General features: G+C 44.0%; 1 protein-coding gene across 1 annotated transcript; it reads left to right on the forward strand.

Moving 5' to 3' along the window:
* The first annotated feature begins 4,021 nt into the window (after positions 1-4,021).
* On the forward strand, positions 4,022-20,280 carry DIABLO (diablo IAP-binding mitochondrial protein). The gene is made up of 6 exons (XM_045457453.1): positions 4,022-4,386; positions 5,241-5,367; positions 9,100-9,231; positions 9,989-10,099; positions 10,272-10,368; positions 19,515-20,280. Exons 1-6 carry the CDS (start codon positions 4,337-4,339, stop codon positions 19,709-19,711), a joined length of 714 nt encoding a protein of 237 aa, XP_045313409.1. The 5' UTR covers positions 4,022-4,336; the 3' UTR covers positions 19,712-20,280.
* Positions 20,281-20,329: the final 49 nt, after the last annotated feature.

Below are 20,329 nucleotides of genomic sequence, written 5' to 3' on the forward strand. Positions count from 1 at the left end.
TGTTATCACAGGGAGACTACTTTATACCTTCCAGCCCCAGCTGTTGTCAGCTTCAGCTGCCTTAGAGAATGAAATCCACCTTGCCTCTCAATGGTTTTGGCTCATGGGATTCAATTCAAGTCTGGTCAGGTCTCCTTGGCTGGGGTTTTTGTCCTATGAACAGATACTCAGTTGTGTCTCCTGTGTCTGCATTCACTCGTGACTCTGTACTTGGCTTGCTCAGAGCATAGTTAGGTCAGCTCCCAAAATGCATCTAGCAGAAGACTTAAAAACATCAATTGCTTCATTTGTATGCAAATAGAAAGTGGGGGATAATTGTATATTATCCGCCTTTGTGTAAGTTCACTTAATACTTGAAGCAGCCTTTGTCTCCAAGGAGTATGCCCTTACTGAGAAAGGGTAGGTGAATGGTACATTTATTCCTGGAGAGGGCGGATTGTTTACATCATGTCTGGACTTTTGTCTAGTTAGGCAGACAGTTCTGCTACACCAGCAACTCCATAAAAAAGAAGTCTGCATAGATAAGTATACATAAGCACTGTTCTGTGTCTTACTGTACACTTTTGAATTTTAGCCAACAGGGAAGCATTTGTAGTTGAACTGTAGAGCAAGAGAATCCAGGCATGCTGAGAGAGGCTGGGGACAGATCTTTTGGTTTCTTGGTGCATATAAAAGTTATGTTTACACCGTACTGTAGTCTCTCCAGTTTGCCGTAGCATTGTGTCTAAAAAGATACATAATTCTCAATTTAAAAATATTACTAAAAAATCCTAGCCATCATCTGAGCTTTCAGTGGGTTATGACCACAGATCACCATAACAAATATAGTAATGGTGGAAAAGTTTGCGATATCACGAGAATTACCAAAACGCGACACGGAGACCCATTTGATCTTAGCCAAAAGGCCGAGAAGCGATGACACGGAGACGTAAAGGAAGCAAATGCTATTGGAAAAATGGCGCTGGCAGACCTGCGCAATGCAAGGCCGCCACAAACCTTCAGCTGCTTAAAAAAAAAGAAAAAAGCCCACCATGTCTCCAAAGCACATCGAAATGAGGTGTGTCTGGGCACCTGGGCGGCTCAGTCGGTTAAGCATCTGACTCTTGATCTCGGCTCGAGTCGTGATCTCACAGTCTGTGAGTCTGAGCCGCGCCTGAGGCCCTGCACTAGCGCTGCAGAGACCGCTTGGGGTTCTCGCTCTCTCGGTCTCTCTCTCTGACCCTCCCTGCTCGCTCTTGCGCTCTCAAAAAATAAAATTTTTTTGAAGATTGGCATATCGCCACGAGGAAGTATTTGTATTCAGCAGACATTCAAGAAGAAATACTTTTAAAAAAAATAACCAAACGCACTGAGTGTCTAAAGCAGACTGAAAGAGAGGCTGTGGTCAAGATGGCAAGGCATAGAAATGCAGCATCACGTGAACTGAATCATGGAGAGACTGAATTATACTCTACAGCCAGATGTATCATACTCGTGTAGTTTGAGGACCTCCTGTAGAAAATAGAGGATGCCTTTCTGTCAACCAGTGATCTAAAACAAAAAGGCAGTATGTCCACTTTCTCGGTTGGTCTTATTTCTAAATGATGCATGTGAATTTCAAGCCACATAATGTTTCTTTGCTTCCGTTACTTCGTGGTGACCAGAGTCTGCAGAGGCTAGAATACTTAACTGCTCTGAGACGTCCATTTGAAGGACAGGAGAGTGTAAGGAGACAGAGCTGAGCCTGCTCTCCTAGCCTCTCTTTTTCATCTGTTGCTGTGGTGTGGGGTGAGGGCATAAATCTTAGCCATACTTTCTTTCCTGTCACTAGGCAGGACACAGAAGCCCTTCAGATGACCAATTCTCTGGGGGAGCAATTACTACTCACTGGCTTCCTGGGCAGCTTGATAATGTTCTGCTCCTGTTTTCAGCCAGGCTGCGGCCGGGGCAGTGATTTGATAATAACAGACCCTGATTAAATTAAGGAGCCATTTGCTTGTGGATGATGATGTTGATAAAAGGGTTGATGTCCACACTCTCATCTATTTTTAAAGGTCAAAAAACAGTCTCTAATCACAAACTACAGCAAAAAGCAAAATAATCCGAAACAGTATGAAGTTTGTGCTTTCCCTTCGTTGTCCATCTGGGAAAGGGTCTGTTATTTGCTGACATCCTTACTGGCTGTTTTTGCATCACATTTGGAGTTGAAATTAGAAGTAGGCTCGTTGGGAAGGTGACTGTATCTCATCCCTAAACTGCTAAACTCTGTAAATTACAATCAAGCACTCAGGAGCTCTTGGTTCTCTAAGCTCCCGTTTCTCACATACATGCATGCTCGCACTTACATGTTTTTTCAGACAACAGCTTTTGCTTTAGTTGGAAAGTTGTAAGTGAAAGTTGTATATCGGTTCTTCTACTCTGAGACACAGAGTAGGACGGGGTTCCTCTCGATGTTGGTTAGGAAAGGATTTGCACTATATCCCACCCGCGGTGTTTAGAAAAGCAAGACAAGAAGGGACATGAAAAATCCCCTTGTGTACCACTTGCTCAGCCCATCTGATTGGGGAGCTTTGCAGGCATCGATAGAGCCCTGTGGGCTGTGGCAGTGAAATGGGCGGAGGGCAGGCAGGGTTGCCAGTGCCCCGCCTGGCCCGAGACGGGCCGTGCGCAGCTCCCTGATTGCTCAGGGACCACGGGGAGACTCTGATTGGTCTCAAGACCACACCTAGTTGGTGAGCGCAGCTGCTGCCTGAATATCCCACAGCTCTGCCGAGGCCACTGGAGTACGCACACGCCTACCTTTAGACACCAGACTGGGAGAGGAACCGTGGAGCTGCTGCAGCGGAGGAGTTGTGGAAACTTTGCTGAGTGAGTAAAATGGGGAGAGAAGGAAGCTAGTGGCTGGGCCTGAGGGGAGGTTGCTGGGCAGGACAGCAATGGAGATAAAGAGAGATTGTTGCCATTGATTCCATCAGCGGTGGAAGATAACAGGACTGGAGCAGATGCACAAGGGGACAATGGGAAGGAGATAAGCCCAGAATCAAATTGATGCCCACTTCTTGGCACTTCTGCAACACTGGCTGGCCAGAAGGGCAAGCGTGCCAGGCTATAAAGCAAAAGACTCTCAAACTGCATGTTATCAAGCCTTGGGGTCCAGGGAATTGCTGAGGGGCTTCGATGAGGACCTGCTGCCTTCTCCCACCCAAATGGGTCCCTCTCCTTTTCCCCTCCCAGGCAGCACAGGCAGCTGGGGCCGCAGCTTGAGTGATGGGAAAAGAAAGCTTTACTTCATTAGGCCATTAGCAGCACTCACAGCATTAAAAATGCAGGAGGTGGATGGGAAGAGAGAGCCAGGGATGAAGACTAATGCAGCAGCGGAGACTGGGAACAGACAGGCTTCTCTCTCCTCACAACCCAGATCCAGATTAGGAGTCATAGAACAAGGAGACCTTTTGGTTTAAAAGACTTCTATTAGTGTAAATGCAAAAAGGGCGTCCAGATGGTTGTTAGGGAGAAAGTCAGCACTTGGGGCTTTCTCAGCCTTAGGGCGGCATGTTTACTCTTTTGAGGGCCAGGAGCTAGCCTAGCCCCCCTGTATCCACATTGTCTATAACACCGCCTGGCTCAGCAGCGCTTGCGGAGTGGCCATTGGAGGGTGGGCTTACGGGGAGGAGGGGGGGGACCGTCTTCTTTGCGCGCCCAGGGACTCCAGAGTGCCCCCGCCCCGCAGGTCCTCGGGCCTCCCGCTCCCTGCGATGCCGGCCTCGTCCACCATCCACGTGCTGCAGCTGCTGCGGGAGCTGCTGGCCTTCGTGCTCCTCAGCTACACGGTGCTCATCGGAGCGCTGCTGCTGGCCGGCTGGACCACCTACTTCCTGGTGCTGAAGTGACAGCGCCCGCAGCCCCGCCCCCCGCCCCGCCCGCCTCGTGCCAGCCCCCAGCGGTCGGAGCCACCGCGCGCTGCTCCGCCTCCTGCCGGACACATTCCACCCCCCCCGACGGAAGAACTCTGCGCCTCGCGCTCGGGCCAGGGCTGCCTCTCGAGGCAGGGCCTCGCCCGGGTAGGTATCCAACTTCCTCTCACGACGGCCGACTCCGCTCCGCCCGCTCAGCGCCCTCAGGCCCGGGGCCCGCCCAGTCCCACGCGGAAGCTGCGGCGGTTGGGCGCTCGTCGCGGCCGTTACTGCCGTTGCCCTAAGCCCCGCCCCTTCCCTCCAGACTGTCCAATCCCAACTGTTCTCTCGGGCGGGGGTGCGGTCATGGGGCCAGGCCCACTCAAGAAGAGGCCGCGCCCCGTCCCCCGCTCACGAAGTGGCGTCACTTCCGGCGTGTGCGTCTGGCGTTCGGCCGCCGCAGGATGGCGGCTCTGAGGAGCTGGGTGTCGCGGAGCGTAGCCTCCCTCTTCAGGTACTTCTGTGGTCAGGTGCAAGGGCGGTGCCGCAGGGTGGGAGGCACCGCAGGGGGCGCCATGGCCGGGATGACAGCGGCCGCCTAGGTGGCACGCTTTTGGCTTCTCGGCCGAGCGGGTCCCGGCGTCCCGCCCCTCTCAGATCCGAGGACCTCCTGACTGTTGCCCCGGGCTGGAGGCCAAGCCCGGGGTCTGTTTCTCACTGACGGCTTTCCCGTTATTCCACTGGCCGAGTGCCAAGCCCCACAAGCTCGGGCTGGCTTCCTGGAGTGCCTCGGCCTGCCAGCGAGTTCCCGTTAGCCCATCGGAACCACTGGAGGGAGATAAGGGGAGAGGCCCTGGCGGGGGGCCGATTGTTCAAGGAAGTGTTCCCTGAGGGCAGGAGAGGAGTTGGTCAGTCCCCGCGCGGGCACTGCTGGGTGCGTCCTCTGCACACCGGGGAGCCCTTCGCGGCACCTGCGGACTCCAGGTGTTGCCTAGCGGGGACTCTCGGGGACACCTGGAAACCTCAACCAGAGTTCCGGAGCTGAATGCTGCCTGCAGAAGCGTTTATTTTGGCCTGAAGTTTTTAAAAAGCTTTGAGACCGCCTTTTAAACTTCCATACCCGCTACCGGTTAAAGTCCGAAACCACTGGGCTCGCCTCCCCGCGCGGCAGCGGTTCACGGGAGTTGGGTAGCGGTTGCCCTTTCGATCGAGTCCTGGGCTGTCCAGTCCGACGCGCTTCCTCATGAGCCCTGTCATCTGGCGGGCCGACCCAGCGCCTCATTTAGGCTCCTGCTCGGCCCGGTGTGAGTTTTCAACCCCTGCAAACGAACTGATTGGTAGTTACGCCTTATTAAATTTGACTTCTAGGTACAGACGGTGTGTTCCTGTCGTGGCTAACTTTAAGAAGCGCTGCTTCTCAGAACTGATAAGACCCTGGCACAAAACTGTGGCAGTTGGATTCGGTGTGACCCTGTGTGCAGTTCCCATCGCACAGGTAAAAATACTGTAGTGTCACTGTTTCTTAGTGTACTGTGCCCTCTTGAAGTCTCAGGGGTGGGGCGCACTGAACCATCAGACAAGCTCTTAGTTTCACCCAGTGCTCCTACCCCCATGCGACAGTTTACTTTCTACCATACCAGCGTTATTTCTTCATAACTGAACAAATATATTAATACTCCCGTTTTAATGGTCCCATTTGGTAGGAACAGTATGTCAAATTGTATAAAGAGGGGAGAGGAATAAGACGAGGGTATTACAGTCTATCAACAGAGTAGTCTTTCAACAAAAATTTATTGAGCAGCTTTAATATGCCATTGCTAGAAATGTAAGAACAAAATAAAGTTCCTGCTTTCATAAAATTTACATTCTAGGGAAAAGGGGAGAAAATAAATATAAATGCCAGGTGATCAGTGCTGTGCAGGAAACAAATAGAATAAGAGAACAGGGAGTGCTTGGAGGGAGTTGTTTTGTTTTTAGGCAGGAAAGGGTAGCCCAGGAGGGCTATTCTCATAAGGTGATGTCTAAATAGGGATCAGAATGAGAAAATGAGCCATGGTAATGTCTTGGAGAAGAGTTTGCCAGGCAGAAGGAATTCTTGAGTACAAAGGGGTAGAAGCAGGTGTATGTCTGATATGTTTGATGAACAGCAAACAGGTTAATGTGGCTGGAGTGGAATGAGAAAGAGAGCATAATAGATGGGGCCAGAAAATTAGCTGAGGATCAAACTCAGCTTTTTGTCCTTTTTGGCATTGTAAGGCTTTAAATTGTATTCCGAAAAGGAAAGCACAGAGGATTTTAACACAAGGCTGTTACGATCTCATGTAAGTTTTTAAAGGCTGCTGTGTGGAACTAGGAAGACCAATGGGAGACTGTTGTTCTAGTCCAGGATTGGAGCAGGCTGGCAACAGTTTAGGTGGGGAGAAGTTGGACCAAATGCGGTCAGCATGAGTTGCCGATGGATTGAATGTGGAGTATATGCCAAGGTTTTTTAAAAAGCCTAAGCAGGGGCACCTGGGTGGCTCAGTCGGTTAAGCATGACTTCTGCTCAGGTCATGATCTCACAGTTCCTGAGTTCGAGCCCCCCATCGGGCTCTCTGCAGTTTGTGCAGAGACATCTTTGGATCATCTGCCCTCCCCCTGACCCCTCCTGTGCTCACGTTCTCTTTCTCTCTCTCAAAAATAAACAGTAAAAAATGAAAAAGCCTAAGCCACTGAAAGAATGGAGTTGCCATTTATTGGAGTGGAGGGGAGTGGGTTTTGGGAGGATGAAATCGAGAGTTTTGGAAGTGACAGTCTAAGATGTCTGGTAGACATCTGGGTGCTTTCAAGCAGACAGGTGATATGAAAGTGGCACCTTATTAAAACGATCACTGATTGTGTGCTTTTTGGGAAAGAGCAAACCCCATTTTGGCAAAATATTTCTGATACTGACGTGCGTGTTTATCACAACAAGAAGATTGATTTCACTTCCCACAAGTCCTTTCAGCATCTTCCGAGGCCTACTCCTGAGACCGCACCTCTTTGTTCCTCACGCCAAACCTCATCTCTGCTTGTGAAGCATTGTTAATCCTAAAACCCTGACTTGAACACTGGCCCTTTTCGGCCGTAATTAAGACAGCCTTTCTTCCTTCCTTCAAAAGAATATTTTGGGTCTGTCCTTTCTCAGTTCATACACCTTTCTTAAGCCCCAGTTACCTCAGTCCCAGGCCACATGGCAGGAGCCTCTGGTCCTTATCCTGTAGGAATGGTAGTTCCTTTTCTGTTCTTCAGAACCTGAACCTGCAGTGGCTCTCCATTGTGTGCCCCTGCACTCGAGTGTCCTCGCTGGTCTCCCCTTCCTTGTGCCATCTGTTGTAACCAGGCTAGATCCCTAACCATCCCCCGCATGCAACAGATGTATTCTTTTCTCATTAGCTCTTCTTCCCTGGGCTGCCTGACAGTTCTCATCCTAGCTGTCTCAGGCCCAAGTACCACCTCACTTTAGAGCCTTTCAGAGTTTCTGGCCAACAGTGATCTCCCTCTTATCCCTTGTGTTGTACATTTTGATATTTGGTGATAATCTATCTGGCACTCTCCTGAGTCAGCAGAGCATAGTGGAAAGGGTACAGACTTGGGTGCAGATGTGGTTTGAAGTCTAGATATGTGGCTTTTGGGGAGAGTTTATAAAACTATTCTGAGTTTTCATTTCCTCATCTGTAAAAAAGAAGTGATAATACGTGGACCGTTGTAAGGAACAAATGAAATGCATTGTAAAGTGAATCGTGAAGACGTCAGTTAGAATATATAAAAGTTAGCTTCCAGTGAACAGTATATATTCTTCCCAGTCTTTCTAGCCCCTGAATGGAAGGTACATAAGGAATACTTATTTGAATGAAAGATAAATATGGTAAATGAAATTCTGGATTTGTTCATGTGTCAGAGATAATTCTTGACGGCTACTTTCAACGGGCAGCGGTTCTTTGGGCTTTAAATAGCAAAAACAAGACAACATAGGATTGAAGGAATTGGTTTCTTTGTTCTGATCCGATCAGTGCTCTGTTGAGGAAGGAAAAGGCAGAGTCAGGGATGACCCGAAAGTAAAGCATTCCTATGAAGCCTTTGGGAATTCAGCGTAAAACAAAGAGTATCTTTCCAAAAGTTCACATTATGCCACTTGGCTTTTCAGGAAAGACATTAGTACAGTAACAGCTTTTTTTTCTTCGTAAACTTGAAAATCTTCTCCAGACATATTTTGGTTATTGAGATCAGGTACTAACGTAGGTCTTTTTCTCTTTTTCTTTTTTATTAATGTTTATTTATTTTTGAGAGAGAGCTCAAGCGGGGGAGGGGCAGAGAGAAAGAGGGACAGAGGACCCAAAGTAGGCTCTGCGCTGACGGCAGCGAGTCCAATGTGGGGCTCGAACCCACAAACTGCGAGAGATCATGACCTGAGCCGAAGTCAGACGCTCAACCAAGCCACCCAGGTGCCTCTGTAAATCTTTCTTAAAAGAAAAGTGGCTTAACACAAACTTTGCGAAAGCAGGGGAGACCTGTATTTAGTTAAGGTGGCTACATTACCTTAACTCTTGAGAAGTTATATTGGCTTTTTTTAAATAATAACTGAGGTCAGAGTGAAGAGTCCCCAAACCCCACCCAAGACTCTACTGTTCATTCTACCCAGAATTGCTCTCCCCCATCCACCCATTTACTTAGACTCTGCTTAATTGTCATCAAGTCTGTGAAGCCTTTTCTAAGCTCTTTTCATTCAGCATAGAAGAGATTTTCATGTGTGTGCCCCCACTGTAGCCTGTATGGACTTCTGCCACAACTCCGTGGTACTTGACTGCGTTAATTTCTCCAGTTCTCTGTTAGCCCCAGCTCCTCCCCTTCCCCATCTGAAATCTTTGAGGACAGAGAATATATCCTATATATCTTCATATCCCAGGTATCTAACACTGTGTTCGTGAATGAATCGCAACTTTCTGAAATTTGTTGGTTATAATTACTAGACCTATTTCATGTAAAGAAGTGCTTGGCTTTTTGGAGCACAGCATAAAGAATAAAAGTGGACAGAAAGCATACTGTGGAGTTATTTCTGTATATTGTCTTTATTAGCCCAAATAGAGCCTAATGAGAAAACAAACAAGCAGCTGCAGTGTGACAAGTGTTTTTCACTTGGCTATCTGTGATGAAATTCTCGGTTGGAGCTTTAGGTTAGAAGTTGAGTGAAAACGTTTGTGTCTTTCAGAAATTGGAGCCTCATTCTCTTAGCAATGATGCATTAATGAGGAGAGCTGTGTCTTTGGTAACAGATAGCACCTCCACCTTTCTCTCTCAGACCACGTATGCTTTGATTGAAGCAATCACTGAATATACTAAGGTAAGTGTCCTCTTAAGTTTTGATTGTCTAAACCAGGGGTTAGCAAATTATTGCTCATAGCCCAAGTCTAGCCTGATGCCTGTTTTCGTAGTTCTACTGAAACGTAGCCAGACTCATTTGTTTTTATGTTGTCTGTGACTGTTTTTGTGAATTGAATAGTTTTAACAGAGACTATAGGGCCCACAAAGCCTAAAATATTCACTCTCTGGTCCTTTACAAAAGTTGGCTGAGGCTTCGACCTAAGTCAGTGGTGTTTAGACTTTTTCCAGGAACTCTTTTTTTTTTTTTTTTTTTTTTTTAAAGTCTTTAAATACAGCATCGCAGTATAAGACCAGAGAACAAAGCTGATTGGGTTCAGTGAGGGGCAAAGGGGTGCAGAGTCTAACACTTGCAGCACCAGGGGCTTCTCTGTGGGAATAGTTTCAAAACCACTAATCTGAGCTAATAGGTATCATTTATAGGTTTATTATACCTTTATTTTTCGGCAGCTTTCCCCCTCAGCCTTCTGGGCTTTTCTTCTACGTTGTATTCTCTGTGTGAATTGCTAACAATCTTTTAAAAACACAAAAGTGGACTAGTGGGTACACTCGTGTCCTAGAATAATGCCTTGACCTCATACAGTAGTGCGATTTCAGTGAGGTGGAAGGACTGAAGAGCTGGTTGGTATAACAGGACTTTATTTCCTTGAGGTGTAATTCTCACTAATCCTAGTATGTCTCACCTATTTTACTCACGCTTATTTATTCTATATTTGTAGGCCGTTTACACCTTAATTTCTTTGTACCGACAATATACAAGTTTACTTGGGAAAATGAATTCACAGGAGGAAGACGAAGTGTGGCAGGTGATCATAGGAGCCAGAGTTGAGGTAAGAAAAAGTTATTAGACATTTCTGTATTAGTGCCCCTACCTCATTCTGGTATCTAAATTAGTAAATTGTGTCTGGCCAGTAACTCTTCTCTGAATCTACTACTCTAAGTCCATTTTAATGTGCTTATGAACCTCTCGTTGTTGTCTGAAGTGCTGTGTTTAACTTACAGATGACTTCAAAGCAACAAGAATACTTGAAGTTGGAAACCACTTGGATGACTGCCCTTGGTCTTTCAGAGATGGCGGCAGAAGCCGCATACCAGACTGGTAGGTTCCAGTTGAGTTTTCATCTAGCTGTAAAATGAGCGATTTAGGTTAGATAGTCTAAGGCCTGTGGCTCTGACTGAAAAAATGTCTCCATCTCCAGTCGCCAGGTAGTCTGTGTCTAGAAAGTGGTGCAACTGCTGCCAATTAGAAAATGATTGCGTCCAAATGGTTTTTAGGCTTTTTTTTTTAATGTTTGTTTATTTTGAGAGAGAGCACAGGGGAGGGACAGAGGGAGGAAGAATCCCAAGCAGGCTCCGCACTGTCAGTGCAGAGCCGGATGCGTGGCTCAAACCTTGAGATCATGACCTGAGCCCAAACCAAAAGTCAGGATGCTTAACTGACTGAGCCACCCAGGTACCCCAGATTTTTAAGCATTTGTGTTTTTTGTGGGTTTTTTTTTTTTTTTTTTTTTAAGTTTATTTGAGAGAGAGAGAACATGAGAGAGATAGAGGCAGGGAATCCCAAGTAGGCTTCATGCTGTCTGTGCAGACCAGATGCAGGGCTTGATCCCACAAACCGCGAGATCACGACCTGAGTGCAGATCAAGAGTTGGACGCTTAAGCAGCTGAGCCACCCAGGCACCCCAAGCGTTTAATTCTTTTCGTAACACCGATATTTATGAATAACTAGTCATAGAGGGACACAGTTGGAGGAGACTTGAGATCATCAATCTGTGTGAACCTTACTGAAACCTGGAATCCTAGTCAGTGGCGGATCCCAGACAAATAATAGCTACTATTTATTGAGTATATGTCGTAAGTATTTTATAGGCACTTTCAATTTAAGGAACTTGAGGATGATCTTTCCCACTTTACAAATGAATAAAATGGGGAGAGAGGGTTAAGAAACCCGTGGAGATGATGTGGTATGGTAAGTAAGCAGCCAGACTGGGATTCAGCCCAATGCTAATGCCTCCACTTTGGTATCCCAGTCATTCACCAGGATGTTTTTTGAACCTCCCTATCCACCCAGTGGGCTTGAGCTGAATGTTTTTTAATTTAAAATATTTTAAATAAAACTAGTTTAATCTTACCTGAATTCGTTTCAAACCAGAAGCCTAGGGTCAGCTCTTTTGTTTTCTGACTTCGGGATAACAGACTAGGGGCTCTGGTGCCACATCTTAAAAAAAAGCATATAATATATGTTTGGTTTTTTTAATGTTGATTTGAGAGAGTGCATGAGCAGAGGAAGGGCAGAAAGAGAGAATCCCAAGCAGGCCCCTCACTGTCAGCACAGAGCCCTATGCGGGGCTCAATCATGAGATCAAGACCTGCGCCGAAATCAAGAGTCACCTGCTTAACTGACTGAACCACCCAGGTACCCCACAACATATGTATGTATTTTTTAAAGTAAAACAAAAAAGAATTGTTAGTGAACTGAAAGCAGAATTGGAATGAAGAGTGAAACAGCAAATATATGAAAGTAGCACCATAGCGGTGCCACAGCAGAGGTGGGAGATGTGCAGTGAACAGGGAGATTTGCTGAGGTGTTACAGCACGAACATTCCCAGGCAACCTTCATCATCCAGGCAGTCTTAGATTGAGCTGGAGAAAAGGGAAAGTGTAAGCATTATCTGGAAAAAGACCTTTTCATAAAACTGATTAAAAAGGCTCACAATTTAAAATCATGGCAAAAAGCTCAATATTAAATATACAAAGAATCCTAAAAAAAACTATAAGAATCAGTCTTATCAGCAATCCTAGATGCAAGGTGACAAATCAATAACCTAGAATTTTATATCCAGCCAAATATTATTTCAGCTATAAAAAGACTCAAAAGTTTACCAACCACATATGCTTTCTGGAAAAACTGCTTTGTGAATAAAGAAATTAGTTTAAAAAGGAGCAACTGAGATAAAAATAGTGAAAAAAATTTAATAAAACTTGTCAAAATTTGAGGTTTTTTTTTTGTTTGTTTGTTTTTTTTTTTACTGTTTGAGAGTGAGAGAACACAAGCAGAGGAGGGGCAAAGAGAGAGGGAGACACTAAATCCAAAGCAGGCTCCAGGCTCTGAGCTGTCAGTGCAGAGCCTGACACGGGGTTGAACTTATGAACTGTGAGAACGTAACCTGAGCTGAAGTTGGGACGCTTAACCAACTGAGCCACGCAGGTGCCCCCTGAGTGTTAAATTTTTAAATCAGTTCAGGGAAGAAGTGAAAGCATGCTAAGAAGAGATAGACATTGGCTTAACATTAGACCTTGTTAAACAAATGAAAACTTGATAAAGACTTAAAAGAAAGAAAATGCGAAGTAAATAAAGGAACAAGTACCAACATCAATAATTGCAATAGCTAAGAATATGTTCAAAAAAATAATCACAGCAAAAATGATTTACAGAGATACCTAAAACAAAATGTATAGGAAGGTTGAAAGCTATAAAAAGCTAAACTGAGCCATTATTAAGAAAAAGAAAGCTATCCCAAAAAGCTCTAGCAGAGCGATGTCAGAATCCGAAAAAGGATTCAAGACTAAAGGCATTAAAACAATCCAGAAGATATCAGTCATTAAGCAATTGCCTGATAAGGAATTCAAACTGATTGTCATAAACGTACTCACTGGACTTGAGAAAAAGGGGATGAACTCAGAATTTCAACAAAGAGAAAATCTAAAAAGAACCAGAGATAAAGAATTCAGCAATGGAAATAAAAAATACACTAGAGGGAATCAACAGAAGATGAGAGGAGGGAGAGGAATAGATCAATGATCTGGAGGACAGGGTGATGGAAAACAAGCTGAACAGCAAAACGTAAAAATAGGTTAAGGGTACTCGGTGACTTTATCAAGCATAATGACATCCACATGATAGGGATCCTAGAAGGAGAAGAGAGAAGACGGCAGAAAACCTTCCTAATCTGGAAAAGGAAACAGACATTCAGGTCCAGGAAGCATAAATAGCCCCTAACAAGATGAACCAAAAGAGATCCACACCAAGATATACAATTAAAATGGCAGAAAGTACGAGGAGCCTGGGTGGCTCAGTCACTTAAGTGTATCTGACTTTGGCTCAGGTCATGATCTTGCGGTTCATGATTTTAAGCCCCATGGTGGGCTCTGTGCTGACAGTTCAGAGCCTGGAGCCTGCTTCAGATTCTGTGTCTTCCTCTCTCTGCTCCTCCCCCGTGCTTGCTTGCTCACAAAAATAAACAAACATCAAAAAAATAATAAATCAGCAAAATAGTTACATGCAAGAGATACCCAAAAGGCTACTAGTTGATTTTTTCAGCACAAACTTTGCAGGCCAGAAGGAAGTGGCATGTGTTGCAAGTGCTAAAAGGAGAAAATCTATGACCAAGAATACCCAGCAAGGTTATCATTCAAAATATAAGGAGAGAGAGTTGCCCAAACAAAAGTTAAAGGAGTTCATCACCACTAAACCAGCCTATGGGAAATGTTAAAGGAAATTCTTTAAATGGGGGTGGGGGGAAGGCCATAACTAGAAGAAAATTATGAAAGGAAAAAATGTCACACGTAAAAGCCAATATATAGTAAAAGTATTAGATTATTCACTTACAAAGCCAGTATAGAGGTTAAACCACATAAGTAGTAAAAATTGATACAAAAATGAGTCAAGGGATACACAAAAAGATGTGAAATGACATCATATACATAAAATGTGGAGAGAGTAAAAATTTAGTGCTTACAAACTTAAGAAACCAACTTAATATAGACTCTGATGCATATAACATGTTATATATGAACCAAATGGTGACCACAAATCAAAAACCTCTAATAGATACACACAAAAACAACCACTAAAGAAAGCCATCAGGGGCACCTGGGTGGCTCAGTTGAGCGTCCAACTTCAGCTCAGGTGATGATCTTGCAGTTCGTGGGTTCAAGGCTCACCTCAGGCTCATTGCTGTCAGCGCTGAGCCCGCTTTGGATCCTCTGTTCTCCACTTCTTTCTGCCCCTCAGCCTCTTCCACTCTGTCTCTCAAAAATAAAAATTTTAAAAAAGCCATCAAATTCACAAGGGAAAAGAGCAAGAGAAGAACTATAAAAACAACCAGAAAACAATTAACAAGATGGCAGTAAGTACACACCTATCAACAATTACTTTAAATGTAAGGGGACTAAGTGCTCCAAAAGACACAGAAGACCCACTTATGCTGCCTACAAGAGATTCGCTTCTGACCTAAACACACGTACAGACTGGAAGTGAAGGGATGGAAAAACATATGCCATGCAAATGAAGTGGGGGGGGGTGGGGGGGAAGCCAGGGTAGCAATACTTCTATCAGAAATAGACCTTGTTAATTTTTTTTTAAGTGTGTTTATTTTTGAGAGAGAAAGCATGAGTTGGGGAGAGGCAGAGAGAATCCCAAGCAAGCTCCACATGGTCAGCACAGAACCTGATGTGGGGGTCAAACTCATGACCTGAGCTGAAGTCAGACACTTAACTGACCAAGCCAGCCAGGCGCCCCCAGACAAATAGACTTTAAAACAAAGCCTGTAGCAAGAGACAAAGAAGGATATTACATAAAGGAATCAATCCAACAAGACATAACAGTTAACGAATATGCACGCAACATAGCACCTAAACACATACATCAAATATTAACAGACAGAAAAGGGAGAAATTGACAGTAATATAATAATGGTAAGGGATTTTAACACCCCACTTACATCAGAGGATAGATGATTCAGGGGCGCCTAGGTGACTCAGTTAAGCATCTCTTGATTTTGGCTCAGATCATGATCTCACAGTTGATGAGATTGAGCCCCATGTCCAGCCCTATGCTGACAGCACGGGGCCTCCTTGAGATTCTCGCTCTCCTCTCCCCCCCACCCCCAAATAAATATTTAAAAAAAAAAAAAAAAGGATAGATGATCCAGACAGAAAACAGTGGCTTTGAACGACACATTAGACCACACGGACCTAACAGCTAAACACACAAAACATTCCATCACAAAACAGAGTATACAGTCTTTTCAAGTGCACATAGAACATTCTCCAGGAAAGATGACATGTTAGGCCACAAAACTAGTCTCAGTAAGTTTAAGAAGATTGAGATCTTATCAAATATCTTTTCTGACCCCAATGAATTGAGACTAGAAATCAATTTCAAGAAGAAAATCTGGAAAAATACACAAGCACATGGAGGCTAAACAACATGCTACTGAACAAGTGGGTCAACCAAGAAATCATAGAGGAAATAAAATACATGGAGAGAAAAGAAAACACACTGGTCCAAAATCTTTGGGACTCAGCCAAAGCAGTTCTAAGTTTACAGTAATATAGGCCTCACTTAAGAAAAAAAAAAAAAAAAAACTCAAAAAACCTAACCTTACACCTAAAGGAGCTAGAAAAAGAAGAATAAAACTTAAAGCCTAGTAGAAGGGAACAAAATAATAAAGATTGGAGCAGAAATAGGAAATTTAAAAAAAAGGAAAGATCAATGAACCCAAGAGCTGGTTCTTTCAAAAGACAAAATTGATAAACCTTAGACTCCTAAAAAAAAAAAAAAAGAAAAGAAAAAAGGACTCGGGCACCTGGGTGGCTCAGGTCATGGGTTTATGGGTTTGAGATCTCACAGTTTATGGGTTTGAGCCCTGCGCCAGGCCCTGTGCTGACAACTCAGAGCCTGGAACCTGCTTCAGATTCTGTGTCTCCCTCTCTCTGCCCCTCCCCCTGCTCGTGCTCTGTCTCCCTTTCTCAAAAATAAACAAACATTAAAAAAATCAGAAATGGAGAATACCACAGAAATACCACATCCCGATACCACAGAAATACAAAGGATTATAAAAGATTATGAAAAATCATATACCAACAAATTGGACAATGTAGAAGAAATAATTCCTAGAAACCTACATCTTCCAAAAGTGAACCAATAAAAGATAGAAAATTTGAACAGAACAATTACTAGTAATGAAATGGAATCAGTAATAAAAACTCCTGGGGCACCAGGGTGGCTCAGTGGGTTAAGCATTGGACTCTGGATTTCGACTCAGGGCATGATCCCGCAGTTCATGAGATTGAGCCCCACAATAGTGGAGAGCCTGCTTGGGATTCTCCCTCTCCCTCAAAATTAATATTAAAAAAACAAAAACAAAAAAACTCCCAACAAAAGTCGAGGGCCAGATGGCTTCACCAAATTGAATCATACTAAACTTTTAAGGAAGAGAGAATACCTGTTCTTCTCAAACTATTCCAAAAAATAGACGAAAATTTCCAAATTCAGCCCTCCCTGATACCAACACGAAAGACTCTGCAAAAAAAAAAAAAAAACCAGAAGCCAGCAGTACTTCTGAGGAACATAGATGCAAAAATCCTCAATAACAACATTACAAAAATCATTCATCAAGGTCAAGTGAGCTTTATTCCAGGGATGAGAGGGTTGTTTGATATTTGCAAATCGGTGTGATACTTCATATTAACAAGAAGAAGGATAAAAACCATATGATCAACTCAATAGATGCAAAGAAAAGCATTTGACGAAATATGACATCCATTGATGATAAAAACTCTCAGCAAAGTGGGCTTAGTGGGAGTATCCCCAAATACATTAAAGGCCATACCTGAAAAGTCCACAGCTAACTTCATCCTCAGTTGTTTAAAAAAAAGATTTAAGAAAATTTACAATTGCACCCAAAAGAATAAAATACCTAGGAATAAATTCATCCAAGGAGGCAAAAGATGTATATTCTGAAAACTATAAGGCATTGATGGAACAAACTGAAGATACAAATATTGGAAGGAAATGAACCAAAATGCTAATATAGTTTGGATGTTGGAATAATGGGTGATTTTTAAATTATTTTATAATCAGTAAATATTCAACACTAACAAAAATATATCATGAAAATGTAATAAAGCAAAATTGAGATTTACAAGGAAAAGTTACGTTTTATACACATCTCAGACTCACAGATCAAGACTAAAAAAAGTAAAGCTGTGAAGGGTCAGAACAATGATTTTTATTTTTTTTTTAATTTTTTTTTCAACGTTTATTTATTTTTGGGACAGAGAGAGACAGAGTATGAACGGGGGAGGGGCAGAGAGAGAGGGAGACACAGAATCGGAAACAGGCTCCAGGCTCTGAGCCGTCAGCCCAGAGCCCGACGCGGGGCTCGAACTCACGGACCGCGAGATCGTGACCTGGCTGAAGTCGGATGCTTAACCGACTGCGCCACCCAGGCGCCCCAGATTTTTAAAAGCTTCATCAAGTATACATAGTAAATATAAAACTTTGCCCTCCTTCCAAATACATTCTTCTCAAATAGAGCACATACAAAAATTGATTTTATGCCAGGTGACAAAGCCTCAGCCAATTCCCTCTTACCCCCTTCTCTGACCAAAAATCAAAATAGAAATGGAAAAATATTTGAAACGGTGATGACAAGTGCAGTATGCAGCAGACAGAGAGAGTTGCAGATAAAGTAGCTGCTAAAGAGACCTGGGCACCTTTAAAGAGGTATGTCATAAATTCCAAGAACAGCCATGAACGACAGGGAATATTCAGTGTACCGAGTACTGAAAATGAAGAAACTAAACTTGTAACCCATTTAGAATTAGGGGACTGTACACCCAGTGTAGAACAAATGAAATAAAAGGTGTAAGAAGATAAAAATAATCAGAAAGGCAAAATCAGGGTGCCTAGGTGGCTCAGCTGGTTAAGCATCCAACTCTTAACTCAGGTCATGATCTCACCGTTTATGGGTTCAGACTCCTGGCAGACAGTGTCAGGAACTTGCTTGGGATTTCTGTCTGTCTCTCCCTGTCTTTCTGCCTTCCCCCGCTCATGTGCTCTCGCTTTCAAAAGAAAAAGGGCAAACTCTGGTTCTTAAAAAGAAAAAAAATTTTTTTGGCAAGTAGGACTTTTTAGAAGGCAAAAGTAACATTAGAAAGGGCTGTTACAGATACGGAGGGTTTTTAATTATATCAATATTATAGTCTTTATGGAAACCCCACATTGGCCAAAGAAGTAAAGAATCAAAATAGAGCCAATAACCATAAAGGTTGAAACAGTATTCAAAGACTCTGTGTCCCAAAAGTGGACACTAAACCCAGCTGTTTTGTGGGATAGCTTTATCAAATCTTTCAGGAACATATCCTACGTTACAGAAAGTGTATCAGTACACAGAAAATGATGGCAAGCCTCCCAGCTGTTGTATAAAGCTGGCCTAGGCCTGATCCCAAACTGCACTAGGCCAGTACCGAAACAAAAAAAGAACTATGGTCAGTATCACTTAAGAATATACATAAAAGTAAGATATAGCCATTTACTGCAAAATACAAAATACTTCAACACTGGAAAAAAAAAAAACTATCAATATAATTTACTACTTGAGATTATCTACAGTAGATTAAAGGAGAAAAGCCAGCGGTGTAATATCAATATAGGCCCCAAAAGCCTTCAGTAAAATGTAATACCCATTTATGATTTCAATCCCAGTACAGTTATGAATACAGTTTTATTAACATGATAAGGTTAAGTACTCCTACTTAATGAACTATGAGAGGCATTCCCATCAAGGTCAAAATAAGATGCTTGCTATTCTCCACTAACTTTTAACATTGTGCTGAAGGTTCTTATTAATACAGTAAGGTAGAAAAGAACCACCCAGATCATCTATAGATGAATTGATAAGTGTGCATATCTGTATGATGAAATATACTAGTAGCAGGTAAACAGAATGATAGAGCCTGAAAACATGTTTAAAGAAAAAGCAAAATTGCAAAATATGTTCAATAAATACCTTTTGTGCCATTATATAAAGTAGCAAAATATTTCTCTACGCATCCCATATGTACAAAAGATGAGGAAGATGCTCATTAAACTTCCAGCAGAGGTTATCTCTGAAGATTAGGTAGGCTGACGAAAGAGATCTTTGACAATTTAATGAGCTATTAATTTGTCAAAAAGAAATGTATTACTTGTGTAAATTCATAAGATGTCTATACTAAGAGCTGTGTAGCTGTAGAGATGGTTGTGGGAATCAACATTTAGTAATTATTAATAACGAGAGCGGATAGCTGGAGAAATATGCAGACCTGAACGTGGAGACAGTTCTCTGTGGTGCAGAGAGGGAGGGCAGGGCGAGTCTCCAAGAGGGGCTCAGACGACAGGGAGCCCCAGGCTTTCCTTTTTGCCACCGTGCCTTCTACCCTTCCGCCATTCAGCCTAACCGTGCCATCTCTTGGCAGGAGCAGATCAGGCCTCTATAACTGCCAGGAATCACATTCAGCTGGTGAAGTCCCAGGTGCAGGAGGTGCGCCAGCTTTCCCAGAAAGCAGAAACCAAGTTGGCAGAAGCACAGACAGAGGAACTCCGTCAGAAAACTCAGGAGGAAGGGGACGAGAGGGCGGAACCGGAGCAGGAAGCCTACCTGCGGGAGGATTGAGTGCCTGAGCTGCCCAGCCTTCGTCCGAGTCTGCCGGCTCCGCCCCCGGGCCACGATCCGCTTGGCTCTCTCCGCACAGAGAGGAGTCAGCAGGTCCTGCCCTGGCCCATCGGGCCAGAGGCCATAGCTGCGAGTGCCTGACCCATTTCCCCACGGACCTGGTTCTTAGCCCTGAGGCATAGCGCGCCCTGTTTAACATTTGACCCCCCCCCCCCCCAGCTTTCCACCCACCAATCTTTTTACCTCCCACCCAGAGCATCTCAGCAGCCTGGCCAGAGAGAGGGTCCTTCTTCCGTCCTGCCCACAAGTTCAGTAGCAGTTTAACCTGTTTGCAGTCGTATTCGCATTTTCAAATCTGATTTAGTCTTTGCTCCCTCCATAGGGATGGGAGTTTGGGGGGGAATGGGGAGCCTGTTAAGATTTTTTTTTTTTAGTGTTTCTAATCCTTTCTGTGATCTGGCCCTTTTGCCTGTAAGGACACCTGAGGCCCAGGAGCCAAAAGTCCATTTTTCTTAAGGAACTGAATGCAGAGTGTTTACCTGGTGCTCAACAGGCCATATTCCAACACACGCCTCTTGTTTCCTTCTTCCTCTATTGTATCTGAAGGAGAATAGTTTT

This window comes from Leopardus geoffroyi, chromosome D3 (assembly GCF_018350155.1).
Source record: "Leopardus geoffroyi isolate Oge1 chromosome D3, O.geoffroyi_Oge1_pat1.0, whole genome shotgun sequence".
In the NCBI taxonomy this organism is placed as follows: Eukaryota; Metazoa; Chordata; class Mammalia; order Carnivora; family Felidae; genus Leopardus; species Leopardus geoffroyi.

Excerpts from the sequence above, each read along its gene's own strand:
- DIABLO (XM_045457453.1), top strand. The coding sequence starts at position 4,337 with ATGGCGGCTCTGAGGAGCTGGGTGTCGCGGAGCGTAGCCTCCCTCTTC. Across the intron at positions 4,387-5,240 it reads AGCGTAGCCTCCCTCTTCAG|GTACAGACGGTGTGTTCCTG; the intron begins GTACTTCTGTGG and ends TTTGACTTCTAG. Across the intron at positions 10,369-19,514 it reads AGAAGCCGCATACCAGACTG|GAGCAGATCAGGCCTCTATA; the intron begins GTAGGTTCCAGT and ends ATCTCTTGGCAG.